The sequence below is a fragment of the Daphnia carinata genome, chromosome 1, assembly GCF_022539665.2.
Source record: "Daphnia carinata strain CSIRO-1 chromosome 1, CSIRO_AGI_Dcar_HiC_V3, whole genome shotgun sequence".
Classification (NCBI taxonomy): Eukaryota; Metazoa; Arthropoda; class Branchiopoda; order Diplostraca; family Daphniidae; genus Daphnia; species Daphnia carinata.
Genome location: NC_081331.1, coordinates 1,850,700 through 1,871,211, shown reverse-complemented (window position 1 = coordinate 1,871,211; position 20,512 = coordinate 1,850,700). Strand labels below are relative to the sequence as shown.

Here is a 20,512-nt window from a genome sequence, read left to right as displayed (position 1 = left end):
TGCCTTCAACTAGCTTGGGGACTTTTTAATACCCAGCCAGTTTGAGAAGGTAATGCATGCAGATAAACAATGCTCAATGAACAAACTAAAATTTTGTTTTATGTCATGGAAGTCTTATTATTTGATAAAGATAAAAAAAAAATTTATGTGGTCGTAGTTTCCCATTCGAAAAGCATTTGCGTTCCTCGACTTCCTCTGCTCGAAAATCGTCTCACTCATTGGTCTTCACTCTAAGAGGTATGTTATGTTGACTGCAGAAACAATCTAGTAGCCTTCCCCTTTAGCCATTCTGTCAAAACTACGTTAAGTGCCGTGTCTGCTAGTTGAACTTGTCGATTTGTCATTAAAGTTGAACTTAAAAGTGAATATTTCCGAAAGCAGAGCGGCAGATTAGCTGGTCGTTATGGGAAAACTATAGTCAGAGTTCAAGCTATCTTAATAATTACAAAAAGAGCCAATGTACATGAAAAACTTCTCGGTAGAACGCAAAGAAGCTCGCCACGTCATTGAATAAGTGTGTTCACACCGGTCTGCTCAGTTGTTACAGCTTGCAGAATTGTGATCTGTTGCACAGTGAAAATGTCCACGTATTATATTAGCGCCTTCCTTAGAATCTGTCTGCCCTTTATTTTATTTTCATTAGTAATTGGAAGAAGTGCTGGTTTCTACATACCAGGAGTGGCCCCTGTCGAGTTCAAGAGTGGAGACAAAATCGAAGTTAAAGCAATCAAGTTAACTAGCACACACACCCAACTACCCTATGCCTACTACAGTTTGCCCTTTTGTCGTCCCAAAAATGACAAATTTGAATTCAAATCCGAGAACTTGGGAGAAGTTCTGAGAGGAGACAGAATTGTGAACACACCTTACGAAGTCAAGATGTTGAAAGATATTAAATGTAAGTTGTTGTGTCACAGTCCAGAAACCCCAATGACATGGGAAGAATCCATGGCCAAGGATGTCATTAACAAAGTTGAACATGAATACTTTGTTCACTTGTGAGTTTATATTCCCAAAGTGTCAAAGAGCTATCATCAATAATGGTGTTTGATTTTCCCTTCTAGGTTGGTGGACAATTTGCCCTGTGCAACCAGAGTGGTAACACAAGAGTCTGACAGTATCCAATATGAGCATGGTTACAGGCTTGGATTCCTCCACAATCAAAATGTTGCCTTGAATAATCATTTGAAAATCATTTTACATTATCATAGTGAAGATTCGTAAGTTGTACACAGTTGCATAAATTCAATTTATTGACACAGTTAATTTGAGAATTTTAGAGAAAACTATCGAGTTGTAAGATTCGAAGTTGAAACGCGCAGCGTGGCTCATGAAGACATCAAGTTCAAAGAAGATTCATGTGAATTTTCTGACAATGCTCGCCCACAGTACATCAATCGTGTGGGTAAAACGAAGTTGTTTTTCACCTATTCGGTAGAGTGGAAACAATCGGATGTCAGATGGGCTTCTCGTTGGGACTCTTATTTGGCCATGAGTGACGTACAAATCCATTGGTTCTCCATCGTTAACTCGTTGATCGTCGTGTTTTTCCTTTCGGGAATTCTCACAATGATCATCATCCGAACTCTTCGGCGGGACATTGCCAAGTCTGTGCTATTTCTACAGAAACATCACTGTATTGTTTTAAGATGGATTCATTTCATCATTCTTGTTTACGCGTTTAGGTACAACCAAGATGACAGTAATGATGAAACGATGGAGGAATCTGGTTGGAAACTTGTCCATGGAGATGTGTTTCGCCCTCCGAGATATCCTAAACTCTTTGCTGCTGTAATCGGCAGCGGTATCCAAATATTCTGCATGGCAGTTGTGATTTTGTGTAAGAATACGAGAAAGGAGATCTTCGATTTGTAATCTTTGTTTGTTACATCCTAACATTGTCTTCTTGCATCGTTTTCCCCAGTTTTCGCCATGCTCGGCATGCTTTCGCCAGCATCACGAGGAGCTCTGATGACAGCTGCGATCTTCTTGTACGTTTTTATGGGGCTTATAGCCGGATATCACTCCGGGCGACTTTACAAAACCATGAAAGGCAAAGAATGGAAGCGGGCTGCATTCCTTGTAAGCAATTTTGCCTGTACCGTACTTCTCATGATTAAGCATTTTCACAAAACATTATTTTATTTTTTTTTGTAATATTTATTTTATAATATTATTTATGCAGACTGCCATCCTTTATCCTGGTTTTATGTCAGCGATGGGATTTTTCCTCAACTGTTTCATCTGGGGCAAGCACAGCAGTGGTGCTGTTCCGTTTACTACAATGTTGAAGCTTTTATGTCTCTGGCTATTCGTTTGTTTCCCATTGGTGTTCCTCGGTTATTACTTTGGTTATCGAAAGGCACCCTTTGAGCAACCTGTTAGGACCAACCAAATTCCGAGACAAGTGCCAGAACAAGTTTGGTACATGAATCCCATTCTTTGGTAAGGATTTTTCTAATATGTCAACATCTTATTGTATTCAAATGTTTTTCTTGACACCTTGTTTAACAGTTCTTTGATGGCCGGAATTCTTCCATTTGGAGCCATGTTTATCGAACTGTTCTTCATCTTTACCGCAATTTGGGAGAATCAGTTTTACTATCTATTTGGATTCCTTTTCTTGGTTTTCATCATTTTGGCCATCTCGTGTTCGCAAATTGCCATCGTCATGGTTTATTTTCAACTATGTGGAGAGGTGATTTGTAGTATTCGTACTGTTTTAAAAAAACTAATTTTGTTTTCTTGTTGTTTGCGAGTAGGATTATAATTGGTGGTGGCGTAGTTTTATAGTTTCCGGTGGATCCGCCATTTACGTATTCGCGTATGCAGTATTCTACTTTGTAACGCAGTTGGAGATAACTGAGTTTACGCCAACCCTTCTTTACTTTGGGTATACTGCACTTATGTGCTTCACGTTTTGGCTTTTAACAGGTACTATCGGTTTCTATGCTGCACATTTTTTCGTGCGAAGAATCTATGCCGCAGTCAAAATCGATTAATGCTACTTTTTTTTTGAGTTATGGTACCAAAAACACAGACTTTCGATTGAGTCAATTTAATAGATGAATACGTGGTACATTGTAACAAAACGCAGAGCATTCAAACTGTAGTGTCCATTTTGTCCACTCCTTCGTCAATCTCCAATAAACGTGGTCCGTAAAGAAGTACATAGGCACAGTGCCAATCACCACCCCCAGACAGTTTTAGAACATCTTCTTCGCTTATAGGCGTAACCTTATCGTCGTCTAGTTGTAGCCACTGATTGGTCCTTGCTTTCCTCGTCCATGCAACATAGTGACCACTTCCACTGCTACGCCCTTTATGGGTTAAAACTGCTTGAAGTTCATAGTACCCTGAGTTATTTGATCCTATGTCTAGGTGACAAATATTTCTAATTTGCTTATGAACTTCTTTAAAAAATTATGGACGGTACCATCTTCAAACCAATATGGTGCTTTCTTAACGTCGGTCTTTTCCACCTCAGCGTTAACTTGCTTCTTCACCACTTTGATCTCTTCTATTTTTCGATCTTCATACTCCTATTTAGACCCCAACAGCTTAGTAGGTGGACATGTGAACATAAAACAATGCACTTCGAACCTTGAATTTGTTTCTCATTGGAATAAGCTTCTGTTGCAATTCTGGGGAGCAAAGATCAAATACGTCCAAATTGAGTTGAAATTTGATGTCCTTCAAAATTTTTGCGTTTATAGATTCCTTTTCCTTGTAAAAGAATCGAACAAACTGAATAGATAGGTATGCTGGCAATCGATTGATTTTGGACTGGATAAAGAAAGCAGCATTAAATAACAAACTTTAACATGGATGATTTCAGCTTTCCGCTTACCGACTTGCTGTAAATTGCATCTCGACCAAGCGATGGCGAGTGTTTGGTTATCTGCTCGTTAAGCCTCTAGATAAATATTTGATTTTAGCAAAACGGTTAAAATCAACACTAGTTAAGCATCCCAAACAAAATATTTTTATAGCTTACCGATAACAGACCCGAGTGCATATATTTCACTTCTTGTGAAATAAAACAACTCAGTTGCAAAAAGCTTTCTTCGCTTGTGGTAACTGGCTCCTCTTGGCTTTCAGTGCACTTCAATTCACAGGTGAAACGGCCGCCAAAATACTGATCGATAATGGATCTGAAAATAGATTTTGTTTTCCTAGACAGTAATGTGCTAATAAATTTCACAAATGTTACGAATATTGGCGAGACTGGTTAGCGCCATTCTTGGCCTGAAGCTTCTGCTGTAACATTCGAAGAATTTCCGTCCAGCATTCATTTGCGTCCTTGAAGGAAAGGTGTTAGAACTGTTTGTATGCATCCATGCAGTAAATATTAACTGTAACCTGTTGCTGAAATCCTCCATGGGAAGATTTTTCTGCAAAGCGTGGGAATGCTGCATGAAGAACTTGAAGTAGGATGAAGGGTGGAATGGATGAACCATTTCCTCTATCCATAGCTGAGTATAAATCCCTCAGTGCTGCAGTAACAGAACCAGCAAGCATTCCACCACTAAGACTGACCTCTAAAATTAATATGAAAATTTATGTATTAAACTATTAAGAAATATATTTTACAATACCTCCTTTGTAGTCTTTTAAAGCATCACAGAGCTCAGGAACAGTTTTCAGACATTGGATTGTGGCATTCATATAGCATGTATTGCCAAGGTTTGTAAGCCCAGATGGAAAATCAAGCTAAAACGTTGAATGAGATACTCTATATAATCTGTAATTAGCTAAGCTATAGTTAGATAACATACTGCGCTAGCTAGTTCATCTTCATTCATATCTTCAACAAAAATAGGTTTTTGTTTCGGTTCATTAGGAACATCTTCCTCTTTGCTGCCCATAAGCAAAACAACAGCACCCTAACAAGGATTAGGTAAAATTATAAGGTTGGACAAGGTAAACCTTCTCTTACATTTTTTAGTTGAATGTTGCCCCAGTCATTATCCTTCAACGTAGAACCTTTCAACATGACTTTTTGCCGTTCATTTTGAACACCAGTCAATGCAAACAGTTGGGCTTTAAACAAAATTGGATCTTCGTCCGTGTTGGCTTCAACATCATTGAACACTTCTTTGCCCCACTTTACTTTGACTGAAAAAATATATATAGAAAACACACAATAGTCAATTGACAACATGTTTTAGATTTCAATAAATCATTGACCGCCATGAGTGATCGCAAGTTATACCTTTGAAGATGGGCATTGCTTTTCTTTTTTTTAACAGTGAATCACGAAATAAGTTTACCGGTTGCTTTCTTTTAAAACGCAAGTTGCAACTACCTATTACCAATTTCTTACCTTCAAACCGATATATCGTAATCGGCCGAAATCGATATATTATCGGACGTGATATTGATTAAAATTATATTACATTAGTCGAGCTTAAAATTTTTTCCTGCAAAAACTGACGCTCATCGGAATTGGTTGAATATCACAGAATATCCTCAAAATTGAATGTTGATTCCGGAAAAATTTCTATTTTTTTCATTAAGTCAAGCGTTTTTGAAATACACCGAATATTTGACACATTGCTAGTGCGATGCAACAGAAATATTCAATGTATTTCTAAAATTGTTAACTTAACGTAAAAAATAACGATTTTTTGGGTATATCCTGTGATACTCAACCTATTCCGATGTGTGCCAGTTTTTGCAGAAAAAAAATTTAAGCCCGACTAAATAAGCCCGACTTTTCTTATTTTTTGCACGAATATCCGCTGTAATTCAAAAACGGCTACCTTGACAAGAAAAGGAGTGGCATTTTCTGAATAAGCGTTAAATTTTGATTATATTGTGTGATTTCCATCGAATTTCAGGAGATGTCGTTTTTGGCCGATTTTAACAAAAGTGGGAAGGCGTAGGGCCTTTGCACTTTTTCATTTTTGGCAAAATTTTAAATTTCGCTTAAAATACACCATTTCGATTCAGAATTGAATGCTTATCACGGAAATCAAATTTATTTTCCATTGGGCCTTATAGTTTTTTAATTTACGTAAAAACCGAAAAAAATTTTAAGCCCGACTTTTCTGGGTCGGGCTTTCATCAAGGGCTTTGCCTTCGATTGTCGGGGTGGCCCCCCCCCTTTCATATTGTCGGTGGCGGCCCCTCCCCCCCCCCCCCGACAATATAAGCTCTTATTTTTTAACCCAACTTTTACCGTTTTTTACGATTTATTCAAAAACTATGACTCCCACGAGAAAACAACCCTCATATTCGTGGTGCCCGTTCAATTCCGCATCAAAACCATGTATTTAATAAGGCAATCCGTTTTACATGAAAAAAAAAAAAAAAAATGGCGGAAAAAAAAAAAAAATTCGCATTTTTTCTCTTTTTTCTACCCGTAGCCATCTATCAGTCGGTTTCGTTATTACAGGCATGTAAGCAATTTGAGTTAATTGTATCCCATTAGCAGTTAATTGAGTAGCGTGGCTGGAGAACAACGCGTGGCTGGAGGAACAATTGAAAAATGGATAAGATAATAAAACAAAAAAATGGTAAGTATAAACATTATTATATTGGTTTTCAATTATTAATTATTGTTTATTAGATCAAATTATGAAGCTGCAGGCCCAGTTATTGGAACAACACAAAATATTAGATAACAAAGCTAAGGATCGTAGGCCGAACACGTAATGATTCTATTTATTTGCTTTTATTCATTCGTGTTTTGTAGCTCAAATTTTGAGTCTTCAAGCTCAGCTAGGGGAAAAGAACAAATTGGAACGGAACAGTTTCCAAACAGTGAAGGAGGTTTTTCAAAACTCATCTCTAACTGAACGTGAGGATGAGTTGGCATTAGGCGAACACAGCCAGGTACCTAAAGTTTTCAAATAAGAATTCAAAATAAGTATAGAATTTTAAAAAACAGTTATTTATTGCTTAGTTATTCAGTCCACCACATGACAGTGTGTTAAATTTAAATTCTGTTAGTGCTGCCCTAAAAGAATCGTTAGTAATAAGCTCATGCAGTGAAGGAACTGAACAATTGTGGGAACATATTTGGGCCAAAAATGGGTGTGGTTCAGAAACCCAGAAATGGCACAAGTTCAACATGAAACATGGATTAGGTACTTTTCGGTTTTTTGTCTATCGAAAAAGTATTTTTAATGCTATTATTTTGCATTCACAGATTTTAACGGGGGATCAAATCAAGTCTGGAAGTGTTACAGGATGGAAGAGTGAGCCTACAGATGAAAAAACACTGAGAGTGCATTACCGTAAGGTGTGAGGTAAATTAATAGAGTAATGCAAATTGCCTAATGAGAAGTACCATCTTGTGTTAATGAATCCAGTACAACAGCAATCCTTTATAGTTCTGTCACAGCTAGAAGCCTCAAATAATTCTGCTTCTCTGTCTAAAGAACAACTTGTCCTTTATGTTCAGAGTGTTGGGGAAACTGGGTACTTAAATGGCCCTAAAGATGTTTTAATTTTGCTGCTATTGCAGAGATGAACATCATACATGGACTCTTTAGGTATAAAAGGATTTTTCTTCAAATAATTTTGAATTTATGACGAAGAATTTCTCCTCCTTTTTGCCAACCAGGTCTTATCTACCAAAAAAAATTTTATCCAATAGGAAAGGATTTTCATGTACTGGGAACACAACTATCAACAATGCAACATTCTACAGGTGCTAGTTTATCATTCAAGAGCCTTATACAATGAAGTTAATCTGCAATTTGTATGTCCTTTCCCAAGCTTCCACCAGAAGTTGAATCTCTGAGTCATGTAAGTTCCATGATCAACAATTGATGTGTTTAACGGTGTTGTTTTTCTTTTCTCAATATAGGTTAATAGTAACATTGGATCTGAAAAGATTTTTGGTTGGGGCAAGACACTGAATAAATTGTATTGATTGGATGGATGACATGACATTGCTATACTTAATTCGGATTCCCCAGACGGTATTTGATATTAAAAAAATTGAAGTGCATATCTGGGCTCCCTTCTTTTCTGAAGCCCCGTTTCCCCTTGACTCATAATAAGCCCGTAGGGGGTCATGCCCCTACTGTACGGTATATATAAAAACAACATATACCGAGGTTTGGAGGGCTCTGGCCGGAAAGGGGACGTGGGGTGCCGCTTCGTCCGATGATGTGTTCACGGAGGGTGACGTGGCTGCCCACAAATCCGAACTAAAGGTTAATCGCTCCTGTAAAAATGTTCCAAATCTTCAGCTCTTCTTCCGGCTTCTCTTAGCCAATCACCGGGTAATCTCCCCGGTGGGTCAACAAGGCAGTGTCTCCCCCTGCCTGGGTTGACGGCAACTTTTGAAAGGGCTATTGTGCCTTTTTAAAGTTGCAAAAATAATTGTAATGTGCAGAGAATTGTCAATAAAATTTTTTTTATAAAATTTTTTTGCAAAATTCGTTTCTTTCATTGTCTGTATTCGCTGTGTACACACGTTACATTTTTTATATTTAGCTTGCTTAATTCACCTTTATTGTTTTTGTCACCTTTGAAGGTAATCATTGTTTCCATTGGTTTATCGTTTATCTGTAAGTATTATTTATTACACTCTTTGAATTCTTCAACTTAGATTCAAGGAACAATCTGGATATTTTATGAAGTAATTTTGTATTTTGTTTTACTCGTATGGGAACCGATCCCCAGACATTCAGCGTGCAACGCCGATGCTCTAACATTGAGCCACGAGATATATTTAAATTTTTTATTATCGCATATCATATGTTATCGTCTAGGATGTTTATGCAGTCTTTCACAACTATATGTTTATCTTTCTATTACTGCCATAAGGTTCTTAGCTCTATGGTAGAGCTTTTATCTGCGATACCTGTTACCCTGGGTTCAAACCTCAGTAGATGTGTAAAAATGAAATAGAATAATGTAGAAGAGTATATTGCAGAATTGCATTTCAGTTTTATTCTAAGTGTAAATGCAAGTCCACAAGTGACTAGAAAAAAAAGCCAACTTAACATCATATGATTCGTGGCTCATTGGTAGAGCATCGGCGAGGTATGCCGAACATCCAGGGTTCGATCCCTGGATGATAATAGAATGCTTACAGATAAACGATAAACCAATACCCGTCACCTTACCATCAAATGTGACAAAAACAAATAAAGCAAATGCAATGTGTGAACAAAGCTAACACAGACAATGAAAGAAACGAATTTTGCAAAAAAATTTTATAAAAAAAATTTTATTGACAATTCTCTGCACATTACAATTATTTTTGCAACTTTAAAAAGGCACAATAGCCCTTTCAAAAGTTGCCGTCAACCCAGGCAGGGGGAGACACTGCCTTGTTGACCCACCGGGGAGATTACCCGGTGATTGGCTAAGAGAAGCCGGAAGAAGAGCTGAAGATTTGGAACATTTTTACAGGAGCGATTAACCTTTAGTTCGGATTTGTGGGCAGCCACGTCACCCTCCGTGAACACATCATCGGACGAAGCGGCACCCCACGTCCCCTTTCCGGCCAGAGCCCTCCAAACCTCGGTATATGTTGTTTTTATATATACCGTACAGTAGGGGCATGACCCCCTACGGGCTTATTATGAGTCAAGGGGAAACGGGGCTTCAGAAAAGAAGGGAGCCCAGATATGCACTTCAATTTTTTTAATATCAAATACCGTCTGGGGAATCCGAATTAAGTATAGCAATGTCATGTCATCCATCCAATCAATACAATTTATTCAGTGTCTTGCCCCAACCAAAAATCTTTTCAGATCCAATGTTACTATTAACCTATATTGAGAAAAGAAAAACAACACCGTTAAACACATCAATTGTTGATCATGGAACTTACATGACTCAGAGATTCAACTTCTGGTGGAAGCTTGGGAAAGGACATACAAATTGCAGATTAACTTCATTGTATAAGGCTCTTGAATGATAAACTAGCACCTGTAGAATGTTGCATTGTTGATAGTTGTGTTCCCAGTACATGAAAATCCTTTCCTATTGGATAAAATTTTTTTTGGTAGATAAGACCTGGTTGGCAAAAAGGAGGAGAAATTCTTCGTCATAAATTCAAAATTATTTGAAGAAAAATCCTTTCATACCTAAAGAGTCCATGTATGATGTTCATCTCTGCAATAGCAGCAAAATTAAAACATCTTTAGGGCCATTTAAGTACCCAGTTTCCCCAACACTCTGAACATAAAGGACAAGTTGTTCTTTAGACAGAGAAGCAGAATTATTTGAGGCTTCTAGCTGTGACAGAACTATAAAGGATTGCTGTTGTACTGGATTCATTAACACAAGATGGTACTTCTCATTAGGCAATTTGCATTACTCTATTAATTTACCTCACACCTTACGGTAATGCACTCTCAGTGTTTTTTCATCTGTAGGCTCACTCTTCCATCCTGTAACACTTCCAGACTTGATTTGATCCCCCGTTAAAATCTGTGAATGCAAAATAATAGCATTAAAAATACTTTTTCGATAGACAAAAAACCGAAAAGTACCTAATCCATGTTTCATGTTGAACTTGTGCCATTTCTGGGTTTCTGAACCACACCCATTTTTGGCCCAAATATGTTCCCACAATTGTTCAGTTCCTTCACTGCATGAGCTTATTACTAACGATTCTTTTAGGGCAGCACTAACAGAATTTAAATTTAACACACTGTCATGTGGTGGACTGAATAACTAAGCAATAAATAACTGTTTTTTAAAATTCTATACTTATTTTGAATTCTTATTTGAAAACTTTAGGTACCTGGCTGTGTTCGCCTAATGCCAACTCATCCTCACGTTCAGTTAGAGATGAGTTTTGAAAAACCTCCTTCACTGTTTGGAAACTGTTCCGTTCCAATTTGTTCTTTTCCCCTAGCTGAGCTTGAAGACTCAAAATTTGAGCTACAAAACACGAATGAATAAAAGCAAATAAATAGAATCATTACGTGTTCGGCCTACGATCCTTAGCTTTGTTATCTAATATTTTGTGTTGTTCCAATAACTGGGCCTGCAGCTTCATAATTTGATCTAATAAACAATAATTAATAATTGAAAACCAATATAATAATGTTTATACTTACCATTTTTTTGTTTTATTATCTTATCCATTTTTCAATTGTTCCTCCAGCCACGCGTTGTTCTCCAGCCACGCTACTCAATTAACTGCTAATGGGATACAATTAACTCAAATTGCTTACATGCCTGTAATAACGAAACCGACTGATAGATGGCTACGGGTAGAAAAAAGAGAAAAAATGCGAATTTTTTTTTTTTTTCCGCCATTTTTTTTTTTTTTTTTTTATGTAAAACGGATTGCCATATTGCCATAGTAAAACGGATTGCCATATAAAACGGATTGCCATACTTATTTAGTCGGGCTTAAAATTTTTGTCGGTCAGTGTATGTAGAGAATTAACTAGAAACGTGACCGGTAGATGGCGATAGCAATAAAACAGAAAAAAGGCCGATATCATTGGATCATTGCAGCCGAACTTTTTATCTTCGACCTTAGACTCAAAGCACAGTCCTGTACTTGCCGCCTAGTCTACAAGTTTCAAATACCACGCGAGCTGAGAAGGAAATCAACATGTCAAATATCAAAATTATTAACCCTCGTGTAGCACGAGAAACTCAAGATCTTCACACACTGTCGAAAGAAGTAAAATGTGCCGATTTCTTTGTTTACAGTAAAGCAAAATATCATTACGGATTTTTATTTTGTTTTTAAGGAACTTATTGCGCGTATCCAACAACTAGAGTCACATGTTACTCAACTAAGAAATTTGCTGAAGCCTAAACTCACTTTAAATAAACAGGACAATAAATCTGGCTCTAAAGTGTTTGACCATAAAAAGTATAATAATAGCAATCACACAATAGTGTCAGTAGTTTGCTGATGTTTTGAATAAATTTTTTAACAAAATTTTTTTTTACAGATATGCCAAGAGACATGTGCTGCTACAAGTGGTAATCAATGTTACATCACATTATTTTATTTAGAACATAAACATAAATTTTTGTTTCTACCAGGCATATATTGGATGGGACTATGCTGGTTTCGTTGTACAAGAACACACAGAAAAAACTATTGAAGCAGAGTTGTTTAAAGCCTTAGAAAAAACACGGCTTGTAGAGAGCCGTGAAACAAGCAATTACCACAGGTAATTTTTTATGTGTGTTGATTATTTCATTTTTTTTTTTTTTTTTACAATATTTCTTATTATATTGAACATTAGATGTGGGAGAACTGATAAAGGTAAAACCATTGATAGTGATTGGAAACTAAAAGGATTACTTACTGTTTTATTATTATTATTTTTGTTTCTTTTACCCTTAACTAGGAGTCAGTTCGTTTGGGCAGGTACATAGTTTTCCTGTTATTCAGTGTTATTACTATTTTCTCATTGATTTAAGTTACCTACAATATCCAGGCAGTGTCTCTTGATCTCCGGTCAAATTTATCAGATGGCAAAGGAGTTTTTGTACCAGATGGCCATCAAGCTAAAGTGGGGAACACTGATGAAATTGCCTATGTTGGCATACTTAATAAGGTACTTCCCCCTGAAATCAGGGTGGTGGCATGGGCACCAGTTAATAAAACTCTGAGTGCCCGCTTTGACTGCCGCCAAAGAATTTATCACTACTATTTCCCCATGGCCAATCTTGACATTCAGGTAGATTCTACACAATTTAGGGGAATTTTTTTTAAAATAATGTTTTATACATGCAGAAGATGAGAGTGGCCGCACAATACCTTATCGGAGAGCACGACTTTCGCAATTTTTGTAAAATGGACGTTGGCAATGGTGTTGTTAAATTTCATCGACGAATAATGGATATTCAAATTGATGCAATCGATAATTCAGCGGATAGTTATTCGATGATCCGTTTGGAATTAAAAGGACAAGCATTCCTTTGGCATCAAGTTAGATGCATTGTGGCGATACTTTTTTTAGTTGGACAAGGCAAAGAAGAGGCTACAATTATCCAGGAATTACTTGATGTCGAATCTAATCCACGGTAAGATTGGTTCTGCCATCTTTGTTTTTTGTCGTGTTCGAAATAACTTTTTCATGAATCCTGCAGAAAACCACAGTATGGCATGGCGTCTGAAGTACCACTCAATCTATTTTCCTGCACCTATTCTGATGAGGATTGCCAATGGATTTATGACGGGGAAACTCTTCAATATGTTATAAGCGGTTATCAGATGCTTTGGACAGAAAATATGGTCAAGTATGTAAAGAAAAAACAAAACGATTAGATGTGATTATTGTTGCATTGTTTACCACAGGGCAACAATGCTAAGAGAAATGCTAGAAAATCTCGAAAAATTAGCAGGCATCAAAATCGAAAATCAGCTAAAAGGACTGGTTCAGGGAATTGAGCCTAAAACGTACCTGCCACTAATGAAAAGGCAGAAATGCGGTATTATATATTCAAGTATAGTTTTTTTTTTTAACTTCACGAATTCAAGTTATACATTTTGTAGAAAGTTTGGAAGAGCGTATCAATGCATATGCCAAACGTCAACGGATAGAAGTTACGGAAACTAAAAACGCTTCTGCGTAACACCTTCCTGTACATTTTGGTTTAATTTAAATTTTGGAAAACCAACATTAACCGCGGACGACCTTGTTAAGGCACTGTTGACATAATTAAACACATACCGATCTTGACTAAAAGGCAAAGAGTTTCTATATAAGTAAAACTGGGGGATACCTCATGATTGACGTCTAGTGAACATCAGCCAGAATGTTCCTACAGAACTTGAGAGAAATCTTTTATTTGCGTTAAAGGCTGCGGTTTATTACAAACCATAACGCCGCTGTTATGAAACTAAACTCAGATAATAAAGAAAAACTTTAAATCGCTCGTCTGATGGTCGTTTTAAATCAACCTTTCCCTTCAACAACTTTCTACAAAAACTGGGCCGTTATAAAATAGGTTGCACACCAGTTTTAGTAAAATCACAGTAGTATGCCCTTGTGAGCAGTCTGTGATTGGACTAGGTAATGCAGAACGAATTCCATCATTCGGGTGCGACTGCAATCAAGCGAACGCTTCGTTGTTCATCTTTTCCCACAAAAAAAGGCCCGAACTACGCGTGGATGGCTATGCATGCAAACTGGACAAGAAGACATGTTGTTTCATTACGTTAAAAACTTGGGAACTGAAAGAAAACGGGTAACCAGAACAAAGAATCACGTACGGATCAACTTTCAAGGTTAGGGGAAACACTATTGACGACTTGTCTTTGCAGAAAACGACTTCTAGCTTCTTCAATCAAATCGTGCTTACGAAAATGAAGGACTTTTTGTCTTTCATTGGGATCATCGACAAAAATTTTATCCGAATCCTCAGAGGAGTCGCAAGAATTACCTTCTTTCGTTGGGAACGTAGGCAATGTTAAAAGACTAGGTTCTTGCTGGAAGCTAGGAAGCGTCGGAAGCAGACGTCCATCCAAGATATTCTCAACAGTCAAATCGAGTGAGCCTGTTTGCCGCAGGTCATCTACAAGAACTCCGAAAGAATAGTCGGGAAACATCTGATGTACCTACATACCAGCATTGAAAGTGTACGTAAAGAATAATTTTTTAAAATTAATTCTTTTTCTCATACCTGTTCAGCTAAAGCTTCCAATTGAGAGTTTTCTGAAGCTGATCCTAGGGAAGCATCGGCATTTTGTTGCAACAATCGACTCCAACTCGTCCAAGATGTGAAACTTGCATTATCACGGGATCGGGATTGCAAACCAGTGATCCCGTTTTTGGAATCATCTTCCAACAACTGACGTCGACATGTTGGACAAGTGGGATCCTGCTCCAGCCAATGTAGCAGACAGCCTATTATGCATTATATGCAAGACACGGACGTCTTTCGTGATTTCAAGAAAAACGTTTGCTCAGCATTTTCAATACCATGATGAAAGTGGTGGCCACATGGAAGTCGCCTGGCAACGGCGGCTGCTTCCCAACAAATGGCACATTTGTTATCCTCCCACTCAGACTCGAGTTCGAAGTAACGTCGTTCCAGAGGACAACTTGTCTGCACAATTTGCAGCATTCGCCGATAATTTCCGTGACGGCGAAGTCGACCACACAGCTGTTCATACAGCACTCGCAATTGCATGAAAATGACCAAAGATGCCATGGAAAGCAGCATATTCGCTCGTAGAAGCATGTGGATCTGAATAAATTCAGAAAAAAAAAACAAATATTCAGCCACCTTAAACTAATACATTATGTTTCTTACGTGATGTGCCAAATCCACGACCAGGCATGAGATCTCCACCGCCAATTCCACGTAGTACGATGTAGGACTCCACCCTATGATCAGTACGTACGATCAACAATCGTCAGATGTTTGTGCACATCGAGAGTCTTTGTTGCAAATGCGCAACTCAAGTAACCTTGAGAGAGCTGATGAACAGGGGGCTGAAAAGACTGCAGGTAGAGGACGTATCGGGCGATGACATGGCTGGTACGTAAAGCCAACAATACACATTCCGGAGCCACCAAGGCGAAAGTTATCCATCCGGCCCGTTGACCAACAGCGAGACAAACCAAAAATAGTACGCCTGATGAGAGCAGTATCAATCCTAAGAGGATGAGCAGGCGAAAATGCCGATGCCAAGGGGTACAAGGAGTCATTGATAACTAGATTCGGGCAAGCAAAAGATTAGTATAATTCCAAAACCTATTGAAGATTAAAGTAGACAGAAACCAGTTACGTATTCAAATCTGTCCTGGCATAGTTGAGCGTGGATGTGTAAGAAACCAATTACAGAAAACCAGGACCCCCACAATATCACACCTTCCATGCTTTGAACATTTATGATGCCAAATATAAAAATGAATTTATAGAACACAAAGTTCCAGAACTTGTCTTTGATATGCTGAAGTTCTGATACTCTTAGCTCACCAAATACTTGTTTCTGGAGCCAGTTCCCAAATAGTACGAGAATGCAGTAAGCCATGTTGACAACAGTCTGAAAATAAGGTCAGTATATGAAGAAGTGATTAAAATCTTTTTATGAAAATGTAACAAAATAAACAGTATTTTCTTACCCAAATGCATAAACTGTCATGGATTGAAAACGAAACAATATCTTGAGCTCTGGAACTTAGCCAGTAACGGGACAAGATAGTTGAAATGTACACTTGCAGCGTATTTGGAGTATCTTGGCTGATGTTTCTCGTTTCGACAAACTGCATTCTCCATGAAGGGTTAAGAGTCTTTTCTGCTGCGTAGTGAAGAGACCAGCCCAGGAGGGAAACACTGACAACCGCGTAGGCTTCCAAACTCGGGAGAGGTAATCGCTCAAGTAATAAGACGGGCATTTTGACACTGACACAGAAACCAGGAAAATTTGGTTCACTCTACAGTCGAACTACTAAACATATCTAATCTTCATTATATTTGCAGGCATCAGCAAAAATAACTGGGGAAGCCAGTAGAGGGATTCGGGGCAATTCCATCTAGATACCACTACGTTATCTAAGTACCATTTTGATAAAAAGGTAACCTGCCAAATAAGCAATTTAGTCAAGGGAAACGAAAACAAAAATGCTGTCAGTCTAAAGACGAGGGCTAAACAGCATCTGACATACTTTTTGCTTAGACTTCCGCAACCTCGAAATTCTTTATATTTTTATTTTTTTAAATTTGTTCCATTGCTGAAATTACCCTTTTGAGCAGCATATGTTGTCTTTTACCATCAAATGAAAAAACACCTACTTGTTTAGAAAATCACACCACATTTTTACTGTAGCCATAGTGCCTAATATAAATTGTACTCCAGATGGAACCTTGAAAAGAAACGAATTTTTCGGTTTCGATGGAAACGATCTAGAAAACGCAAAGAAAGAAAGAAAACGTAACGGGTTGTAGCTGTCTAGCCGATTTAAATCTTTATGTTGTAGCCCTGAAAAAAATAGTATGTCATTTCGCGATGTCATTTAACAATCAGGAACGGAAGGAGACCTTGTCATTCGTACGTTTTACACATGTTGACGCCCGATTCTTGCCCGTAACATTTGTTACAATTGGCCGTCAAGTAACGTAAAATGAGATCGCTGTCAAGACTGGTTCCCCTCAAATGTTCTTCTTGCTTCCCTAAAGCCCGTCTGCGACAGTTTGACAAGTGGCAAATCAAGGTTTGTATTTAAATATCACCCTGTATTTTGCTCGGTTAGAATTGTGAAATAGAGACTTTTATATCAATAAACGAGTAACGCATTGCTAAAAAGACAGAGATGGAGAAGTTTAGCACCTTTTTCAGAGATTAACACCGAGGATGTTTAGCGACTTCTCAGGGTCTTTTCTTCATTTGCGTACGCAAATTAAATAAATGTGCTCTTTACTTCCATATTTGCAGGTCAGGTTGTGCTGGAGCAAAACGTAAACAATATATTGGTGCGCGTACAACGAGTTGATTCTTTAATTATATTCGTGTGCTCTTAATTTAAAAAACGCTGATGCATGAACAGTAATTCCATCCGTTAGGTCTGTTACCCCAAATTGAAGATAATATTGAACGGTTCGAGCTAACCGGCTCAACATTTATTATTTTTATTATTATTCTTTTTTTGCAAGAGAAACCACTTCTCAGAATTTCATCCAACGTTTTGAGTTTTTCTAAACCATTGAATCGTCCTTTATTTTATTTCAGTTGAATTTTCAAATGGCTGGTTTTGTTGTATTGTACAATTGGTATAGGCTTGGCGTCAGCAATTGTTCACAAGTTCACTGCGTGCGGCCCGAAGAAGCCATTTTGTCACGTTGAAATAGAAAACTAGACCACACGGTAATCACGCTCGGCTTGCATTCTAGACGACAAAAATAAAAGGGAGGGAAAAAAGGTTCGTTTCCCCACAATTGAGATAATGAAGTTTCTTTTACTTCCATGAAGCTTTCGTTTCTTCATTTTCAGAAGTTTCTTTTTATACGTTCTTCCCGTCAATACGTCTACTCTACACCGTGCGCTTGCTCATGGTTTCAGACGGCCATCCTTTTGAGAAATATTCAAAACTTTCTTTAAACGTGACAAGCTCTCAATTTTTAAATATTTTCGCAGATGTTGTGCCTGTTGCACCCGCTGAGGAATTTAAAAAGCTATAGCACCTTCCAGAGGAAACGGAATTGCTTTTAAACCAATACATTGCAACTGTATGGTTCTCCTTTTTTTTCTGCGGCGCTTAACGTTCACGTGACAGAAAGAAACGTGTCGGTAACAGTTTTAATAGTTTTCCGATTAATGGTATAACGCACAGCTAACGGCTCTTGATCATGTTAACGAAAACCACCTGACCTATTGATACACATTGAATTGCATGTTACTTAAATAAGGGTTACGTGAGTTCAGCCGTTGGTGTAATGTGGGTTTCCCTTTTTTCCGTCATCTATGCTTGACCGCACGCGTGACCGGACTATTCACGTGGCATCGCTTTTTCCATGACGACCTCCTAATTTCTGATGTTGAAAGACTAGCTTGAAAATCAAAATCCGGAACGTACAATACGAGCGTTATCTTTCCTTTTCAGCATTTAAAGCTAAGGTGGCACAGGTCAGCTACCAAAAATGTAACTAACCATCTTACACAAGTATTTATCTTTTATCTTTGTCTTCCTACGGAAAAGAAAAGCGTTCTCCTCAAAGTCATGCCAAAGTCAACAAGGGTAAAAAGGAAGACAGCAATAATGATATTGATTAATCTCGAAGGTGAAAGACGTTTTGCACGTTCCACACAACTATAGTCTTTCTTTGTTGCTTCCGCTGTGTTCAGTCGGAGACATTGATTTGATATGAACGAAAAGAGATAAAGCTTTTTCTATAAAGGATACAGAATTTGTTATCAATGGTGTGCTTTCGCGATGATGCGTGTCTGTTTTAGACTTCTTTATTTGATCAACTGCCGGCTTGATATCACCATGGTGATCAAGTCCTTCATGTCGTTTGATTTAGGAGGAACGGATTGTCAACTGTTAAGGATCTCGAGTTCGCTTACCTCTTATTTTCTAGACACTATCGGCCTCCACTTATCACCCAACAAAAACCAATTCCAAATCTTTTCTTTTTTTTTAATTTCCGTCTTCTACTTGTAATTTATATGCCTGCAAGTACACTGTTTCTGTGTCTGATCAAGCAAGAGACGTTAAAAGAGGGTAGTTGCCTGCGAAAAGTAAAAAAGTAAATCGAAACGATGGTACCAAATAATAAAGGAAAGTGAGAAAGATGCCATTAGGAGTGCCTCAAAGTCATAAACATCAGGTTTAATTGCCTGTCAATTCGATTCGTAGAAGCTAGAAGGACGCGCTTATATCGAGAACGCGACGTAAATGCGTGTAAAGAGAGAGACAGCCGCCATATCGTGACGAAGTTTGAAGGTTAAAGGTGTGCTTTAGGTGAAAACTCTCGCAAAGCGCTTTGAGGCGAGATGAGGGGTACGTCTTAGAACAGCTGCGACCCATAAAGAAGATGATGAAACGCGAAATGGCACGAAAAAAGATCGTTAAAATTCAGGCAATATCTGAAATTTTAGAAAAACACCGGAAACCGATAACCGATAAAAGCTCACTAGATATCCGTGTTCGAAGAAATTACTTTCCTTTTTCTGTCATTAGTTCTGTGCATTGAGATACGAACTTGTTTCCACCTCAGTGTATTTTCTCTGTCTTCTTCTGTCCTTCAATTTCTCCAGAATTGCTTACTAACTTGTTACTTTAAGAGAAAGCACACGTGTAAGCGGTTTCCCTTACAAACGATCCCGTTGGCCTTCGGAACACCGCACGCGCCATATAATCCTCTTATCACTACGTTCATCACAGTCGATTCTAGCGTGTTTTTTTTTCCTCTCCCTAACTGTGTTGCATACTTTCTTGTTGGCTCTTTTTATGTGAGGATGAAGCAACAAAAATGAAATAAAACAAACGACAAGTGCAATGGAGGCGAAGATTCTTCATCACGTCAGCTACATATCGTGCGTGATTCATGGTTCGTTCAAAACCTGATGTCCGCTTGGCCGCAAGCTTCCCCCGTTGTGTGTGTTATTTGCTATCAGGTTTTGTTTGTGTCTTATCCAATTTGAAAAAAAAAAGCAAATAAAAGAAAAATGATGTATCAACCAATTTTTGCAACCTCTTTGGGTAATCCACATTGTACCGTAGTCATGCTTGTTTACGTCATTCCTTACCGGCAAGGCATCTCATCTTACCCGAACCCTGAATTTACTGCCTGTCTGGAGGACATACGTGTACACTAGAATCGGACGTCCGGAGAGACGGGTAGCTACTTGCTGGGAAAGGATTTGAAAGAATAGTCTACAACATAACCAAACTGTGCAACAACTACAACCTCGACCCAGTTTGCTGGGATGCATGTTTGTGCTTGGTTATTAGCCCAGACATCTGAGCAACGCGCGCTGGCAGACAGTTGTAATCAACTGAGCGGAAAAATCGACGCATTGCGTTCGAAGTGAAAGATTCGATCGATATCAAGAAAACCGAAGGACACGCTACAAGAGAAACAACCTTTGTACAGTGTTTAAGCGTCC

General features: G+C 38.2%; 4 protein-coding genes and 2 long non-coding RNA genes across 8 annotated transcripts; 3 read left to right on the top strand and 3 right to left on the bottom strand.

Annotated features, from left to right (window-relative positions):
* Nucleotides 1–278: 278 nt before the first annotated feature.
* LOC130692521 (transmembrane 9 superfamily member 4-like) lies at nucleotides 279–3,170 on the top strand. Its single transcript, XM_057515645.1, has 8 exons — nucleotides 279–998; nucleotides 1,065–1,220; nucleotides 1,281–1,607; nucleotides 1,686–1,840; nucleotides 1,925–2,082; nucleotides 2,186–2,445; nucleotides 2,515–2,698; nucleotides 2,763–3,170. Exons 1-8 carry the CDS (start codon nucleotides 580–582, stop codon nucleotides 3,000–3,002), a joined length of 1,899 nt encoding a protein of 632 aa, XP_057371628.1. The 5' UTR covers nucleotides 279–579; the 3' UTR covers nucleotides 3,003–3,170.
* LOC130692536 (ubiquitin carboxyl-terminal hydrolase 14-like) lies at nucleotides 3,043–5,362 on the bottom strand. Its single transcript, XM_057515667.2, has 11 exons — nucleotides 5,216–5,362; nucleotides 4,940–5,118; nucleotides 4,779–4,886; nucleotides 4,599–4,713; nucleotides 4,363–4,541; nucleotides 4,214–4,302; nucleotides 3,998–4,154; nucleotides 3,851–3,916; nucleotides 3,604–3,786; nucleotides 3,437–3,542; nucleotides 3,043–3,377 (listed from the first exon to the last, which is right to left on the bottom strand). Exons 1-11 carry the CDS (start codon nucleotides 5,229–5,231, stop codon nucleotides 3,103–3,105), a joined length of 1,473 nt encoding a protein of 490 aa, XP_057371650.1. The 5' UTR covers nucleotides 5,232–5,362; the 3' UTR covers nucleotides 3,043–3,102.
* A 1,027-nt stretch (nucleotides 5,363–6,389) lies between these two features.
* On the top strand, nucleotides 6,390–8,000 carry LOC130692550 (uncharacterized). Of its 3 annotated transcripts, XR_009001450.2 has the most exons (6): nucleotides 6,390–6,521; nucleotides 6,575–6,656; nucleotides 6,727–6,840; nucleotides 6,911–7,094; nucleotides 7,157–7,502; nucleotides 7,574–8,000. It is a non-coding gene; the product is annotated as an uncharacterized LOC130692550 (long non-coding RNA). The 3 variants fall into 3 exon arrangements; XR_009421323.1 differs by having other exon boundaries at nucleotides 6,575–6,840; XR_009001449.2 differs by having other exon boundaries at nucleotides 6,465–6,656.
* Nucleotides 8,001–9,572: 1,572 nt separating this feature from the next.
* On the bottom strand, nucleotides 9,573–11,171 carry LOC130692549 (uncharacterized). Its single transcript, XR_009001448.2, has 6 exons — nucleotides 11,040–11,171; nucleotides 10,905–10,986; nucleotides 10,721–10,834; nucleotides 10,467–10,650; nucleotides 10,059–10,404; nucleotides 9,573–9,987 (listed from the first exon to the last, which is right to left on the bottom strand). It is a non-coding gene; the product is annotated as an uncharacterized LOC130692549 (long non-coding RNA).
* Nucleotides 11,172–11,478: 307 nt separating this feature from the next.
* Nucleotides 11,479–13,575, top strand: LOC130692537 (tRNA pseudouridine(38/39) synthase-like). The gene is made up of 11 exons (XM_057515668.2): nucleotides 11,479–11,617; nucleotides 11,688–11,812; nucleotides 11,895–11,925; nucleotides 11,989–12,119; nucleotides 12,195–12,214; nucleotides 12,300–12,319; nucleotides 12,390–12,632; nucleotides 12,689–12,978; nucleotides 13,045–13,194; nucleotides 13,253–13,386; nucleotides 13,451–13,575. The coding sequence occupies exons 1-11, from the start codon at nucleotides 11,546–11,548 to the stop codon at nucleotides 13,528–13,530; spliced, it is 1,296 nt and encodes a 431-aa protein (XP_057371651.1). The 5' UTR covers nucleotides 11,479–11,545; the 3' UTR covers nucleotides 13,531–13,575.
* Nucleotides 13,576–13,728: 153 nt separating this feature from the next.
* LOC130692527 (E3 ubiquitin-protein ligase AMFR-like) lies at nucleotides 13,729–16,525 on the bottom strand. Its single transcript, XM_057515653.1, has 7 exons — nucleotides 16,029–16,525; nucleotides 15,692–15,949; nucleotides 15,371–15,617; nucleotides 15,214–15,287; nucleotides 14,880–15,147; nucleotides 14,581–14,804; nucleotides 13,729–14,515 (listed from the first exon to the last, which is right to left on the bottom strand). Exons 1-7 carry the CDS (start codon nucleotides 16,299–16,301, stop codon nucleotides 14,174–14,176), a joined length of 1,686 nt encoding a protein of 561 aa, XP_057371636.1. The 5' UTR covers nucleotides 16,302–16,525; the 3' UTR covers nucleotides 13,729–14,173.
* Between the last annotated feature and the right edge of the window lie 3,987 nt (nucleotides 16,526–20,512).